At 47.4% G+C, this 5043-nt stretch overlaps 1 protein-coding gene and 1 long non-coding RNA gene across 2 annotated transcripts in view; one reads left to right on the forward strand and one right to left on the reverse strand.

Annotated features, from left to right (window-relative positions):
* Positions 1 to 429: 429 nt before the first annotated feature.
* Positions 430 to 5043, reverse strand: part of MECR (mitochondrial trans-2-enoyl-CoA reductase) — a 48758-nt gene continuing 44144 nt past the window's right edge. The window contains exon 10 of the mRNA XM_032246655.1: positions 430 to 569. Coding sequence (XP_032102546.1) covers positions 556 to 569 — 14 coding nt within the window. The 3' untranslated portion in view covers positions 430 to 555. The remainder of the gene's footprint in view (positions 570 to 5043) is intronic.
* LOC116529144 overlaps positions 3240 to 5043 on the forward strand; it is a 32388-nt gene continuing 30584 nt past the window's right edge. Inside the window, exon 1 of the long non-coding RNA XR_004259403.1 lies at positions 3240 to 3317. This is a non-coding gene — a long non-coding RNA (uncharacterized LOC116529144). The remainder of the gene's footprint in view (positions 3318 to 5043) is intronic.

Consider the following 5043-nt stretch of genomic DNA (forward strand, 5'->3'; position numbering starts at 1 on the left):
GAGCGAAACTCCGTCTCAAAAAAAAAAAAAAAAAAAAAAGAATCTCTTACCTGGACTACTTTAATACCCTCCCGCTTCTGCCTTTTTCTCACGCCTCCCCACGAGACACAGACTCAGGGAAATTTGAACTCTCTTACAGTTGACATGTCAATGACAAAATCAAGGAGTCTTGAGAAAGGGGGACTTCCAAGGCCACCTGTGGGGCCAAAAGAGTTGGGACTGTCTGGGGTAGTGACCAGACATGGTCAGGGGACCTGGCTTCTAGTGTCAGCTCTGCTGCCTGCTGTGTGATCTGGAACAACTCACTTTACATCTCTCAGAGGCTTCGGCTTCTGTAAAGCGGTGACATTAATATATCAATGACATGGGAAAGTTGTAAGAAGCTCTTTCTTCTCTTTCAGAAGGTGCCAGTGTCTCCTTTCCACTTACCTTTCAGCTAGCCCTGCTGTCTTCCCAGGAATGTTCCTGCCTTCCGATGAGAGCAGATGCTGTTCCAGGATGGAGCCTTCTCTGCTCCACCATTTCCAGCTGCTCTGGTTTGGTCTAGTGCTCTATTCAGGGCATGGTGCCTGACAATAAGCATGGGGTTGGAGGGTGTTCTGAGAGTTTCCATGCACAAGGACAGCAATGCCTGGCACACATAGGTTAATGCAAGAGCTTCTTTGCTTGCTTGTTTGCTTCCTTCCTTCCTCTCTCCCTCCCTCCCCTCCCCTCTCCTCCCTCCCTCCCTTCTCTTTCTTTTCCCCTCCTTCCTTCCTTCCTTTCCTTCCTTCCCTTCCGTCTCTCTCTCTCTCTCTCTCTCTTTCTTGACACTGAGTCTCACTCTGTTGCCCAGGCTAGAGTGCAGTGGTGTGACCTCGGCTCACTGCAACCTCCAAATCCTGGGTTCAAGTGATTCTCGTGCCTCGGTCTCCAGAGTAGCTGGGACTATGGGTGTGAGTCACCACACCTAATTTTTTTTTGTATTTTTAGTTGAGATAAGGTTTCACCATGTTGGCCAGGCTGGTCTTGAACTCCTGACCTCAAGGTGATCTGCCCACCTCAGCCTCCCAAAGTGCTGGGATTACAGGAGTGAGCCACTGCACCCGGCTGCAAAAGCTTTTTTCTTCTGAGCTTCAGTCTTCCCCTGAGGAGAGTGGGTATAATTATCTCATCTCCCAAGACAGAATATATTTATCAATGTATGTATATATATATACTCTGCCTCCTGAAGGTTCAAGCCATTCTCCTGCCTTAGCCTCCCAAGTAGCTGGGACTATAGGCTCATGCCACCAGGCTAAGCTAATATATATATTTATTTATTTATTGAGACGTAGTTTTGCTCCCGTTGCCCAGGCTATAGTGCAATGGTGTGATCTCAGCTCACTGCAACCTCTGCCTCCTGGGTTCAAGCGATTCTCCTGCCTCAGCCTCCCAAGTAGCTGGGACTACAGGTGCATACCACCACGCCCAGGTAATTTTTGTATTTTTGGTAGAGATGAGGTTTCACGTTGGCCAGGCTGGTCTAGAACTCTTGGGAGAGGCGATATTGAGGGGCCTCAAGGATCATGGGAAGGATTTGTTTACCTTTTTTTCTTTTTTTTTTGCAACAGAGTCTCAGCCTCCCTAGTAACTGGGATTACAGGGCCTGCCATCATGCTTGGCTAAATTTTATATTTTTAGTAGAGATGGGTTTTACTATTTTGGCCAGACTGGTCTCAAACTCCTGACTCAGGTCATCTGCTTGTCTTGGCCTCCCAAAGTGTTGGGATTACAGGAGTGAACCACTGCGCCCGGCCTCCATTTACCAATGTTATGCAGCAGCTACAGATAGTCTTCTGGGTGGATGGTCCCAGAAGAGGACAGGAAGAGGTGGCAGAGTCATGAAGCTGCAGGGCTTTAAGTAAGCTCAAGCTTTTGTTTAGGAGGTAATGCCTATTTGTCTTCTTTTTTTTTGGAGATGGAGTCTTGCTCTGTCACCCAGGCTGGAGTGCAGTAGCACGATCTCAGCTCACCTCAACCTCTAGTTCTCCTGCCTCAGCCTCCTGAGTAGCTAAGATTACAGGTGCACACCACCATGCCCAGCTAATTTTTGTATTTTTAGTAGAGACAGGGTTTCACTATGTTGGTCAGGCTGGTCTTGAACTCTTGATGTCATGATCCCGCCTTGGCCTCCCAAAGTGCTGGGATTATAGGCGTGAGCCATAGTGCCCAGCCCTATTTGTCTTCTTTTAATCTCTGGAGTGAAGGAATCCTCCTTTAGCCATTTAAAAGAAAGATATTTGCTTAGTGGGCCAGAAGAGCTGTCACGGCTCCACAGAGATGATTCATTCTGAATTTTTTTTGAGACAGTCGTGCTTTGATGCTCCATCTTGATCTCAGTTCACTGCAATCTTGACTTCCTGGGCTCAAGTGATCCTTCCACCTCAGCCTCCAAGTAGCTGGGACTACAGGCATGCGCCACTACATCCAGGTAATTAAAAAAAAATTTTTTTTTTGAGATGGAGTCTTGCTCTGTTGCCCAGGCTGCAGTGTAGTGGTGCGATCTCAACTCACTGCAACTTCCGACTCCCAGGTTCAATCAATTCTTGTGCCCCAGCCTCCTTAGTAGCTGGGATTACAGGCGCCCACCACCACGCCCAGCTAATGTTTATATTTTTAGTAGAGACGGGGTTTCACTGTTAACCAGGCCAGTCTTGAACTCGTGACCTCAGGTGATCCGCCCGCCTCAGCCTCCCAAAGTGCTGGGATTACAGGTGTGAGCCACCACGCCTGGCCAATTTTTGTATTTTTGTAGAGATGGAGTCTCCCCATGCTGCCCAGGCTGGTCTTGAACTCCTTGGCTCAAGTGATCTGCCCGCCTTGGCCTCCCAAAGTGCTGGTGTGAGCCACTATGCCTGGACTGACTGAAAATTAAAAACAATCTCCTGCACTTGTAGAGAAGAAAGGATCCATCTTACGTCAGATTCTCTTTTGACATTCTGTTTTTTTCTGTTTCCTTTCCAATGCTGGCCTCTTAAATGTAGGCAAACCCTAGTTGGTCTTTGAAATTTAGTGGAAGGGGGCGGGGTGGGCTTACCTATCTGAAATTCAGAACCTGGGAATCCCTTTTTTTAGTGCTTCCCTCCTCCAAACTGTCCTCCAGGCTAGTGCTGGATGCATTTTTCCAAAGCACAGTTCTGATCTTCTGGCTCAGAAATCTTTTGCTCCTTACTGCCAACATAATAAAGCCCAAATTCCTTAGCTGGGAATCATAAACTGCCACAAGTCCCCTTTTCAGCTTCTGATTGAATGAACTGATTTCAATCTAAGTTAAATCATTGAATGGGCTGGGCACAGTGGGAGGCCGAGGCAGGTGGATCACCCGAGGTCAGGAGTTAGAGACCAGCCTGGCCAACACAGTGAAACCTCATCTCTACTAAAAATACAAAATAAAAATTAGCTGGGCATGGTAGCGGGCACCTGTAATCACAGCTACTCAGGAGGCTGAGGCAGGAGAATCACTTGAACCCGGGAGGTGGAGGTTGTAGTGAGCCGAGATCATGCCATTGCACTCCAACCTGAGCAACAAGAGCAAAACTCTGTCCTCCCATCCCCCAAAATAATCATTGAATGTGGTTTACCTAGGATTAGGTTCAGTGAAACCCCAAATACGAGGGCCTGAATCAGACAGAAGCTTATTTCCTATGTAAAGCAAGTCCTAAGGTAGGCAGTTGGGGATTCTGGGGGTCAGGGAGCCAGGCTCCTTTGATCTTGTTGCTGTTCCATCAACACAGTCAAAGGTAGCTTGGCAAACTCCAGGAATCGTGTCTGTATCCCAGTTATAAGGAAGGTAGAAGGGAAAGAAAAAGGTACAGGATGCAGGCCAGCTATATTTTAAAGAGTTTCCTAGGCCGGGCATGGTGGTTCATGCCCGTAATCCCAGCAGAGGCTAAGGCCAGCGGATCACCTGAGGTCAGGAGTTTGAGACCAGGCTGGTCAACATGGTGAAACCTGTCTCTACTAAAAATACAAAAACTAGCTGGGTGTGGTGGCAGGCACCTATAATCCCACCTACTAAGGAGGCTGAGGCAGAAGTTACAGTGGGCTGAGATCATGCCACTGCACTCCATTCAGCCTGGGCGAAAGAGCAAGACTCCATCTCCAAAAAAAAAAAAAAAAGAAGTTCCTAAGAAACTGACACCTAACACCTCTGCTTATATCACTTGGGGCAGATCTTGTTAGCTGCAAGGGACACAGGGAAATGGTGTTTATTCCAGCCTACCATGTAGCCACCTAAGTTGTAGGTTTTCATTCTAAGGAAGAGAATGGGAAAAATGAGACAGTTCTGGCATAAATGCCCTGTCTCTATAACTACCTAATGTGGTCTCTTAGTCTGTAATGCTTGTCACCCTTCCCTGAGTAAGTTATGATCATCTTTTAAAGACCAGCCCAAACATCACCTCCAGACCCCTAAACATACAAGGAATCATTCACTTCACTGTTCTCAGGACATTCTGCATGTTCCTCCAGATCCTGAAGTGTGGTATTACGAACCTTCCTGTGTGCCTGCTCTTAGAGTGGGCGCCAGGGCCCTGCTCCTTTACCAGGACTCAGGCTTACTACTCCACTCCCCCTAAGCCTCACCCTTATGAATTCCCCTTTAAGAACCTAATCTTTTTTTTTTTTGAGACAGAATCTCACTCTGTTGCCCAGCCTGGAGTGCAGTGGTGCCATCTTGGTTTACTGCAACCTTCTCCTCCCAGGTTCAAGTGATTCTCCTGCCTCAGCCTACCCAGTAGGTGGGACTGCAGGCATGCCTCCCCACCTGCTGGCTAATTTTTTTTTTTTTATTTTTAGTAGAGACAAGGGTTTTACCATGTTGGCCAGAGTGGTCTCAAATTCCTGACCTCAAGTGGTCTCAATCCTGAGGCTGATTCCCACCTCAGCCTTCCAAAGTGCTAGGATTACAGGTGTGAGCCACCACACCCACCCTAAAGAACCTAATCTTTTTTTTTTTTTTTTTTTTTTTTGATTGAATTTTTTTTTTTTGGCCCGGGGGGTGTGGAGCGATGGCGTTTTTTT

The sequence above is a fragment of the Sapajus apella genome, unplaced genomic scaffold, assembly GCF_009761245.1.
Source record: "Sapajus apella isolate SASKATOON/1434 unplaced genomic scaffold, GSC_monkey_1.0 scaffold62, whole genome shotgun sequence".
Lineage (NCBI taxonomy): Eukaryota > Metazoa > Chordata > Mammalia > Primates > Cebidae > Sapajus > Sapajus apella.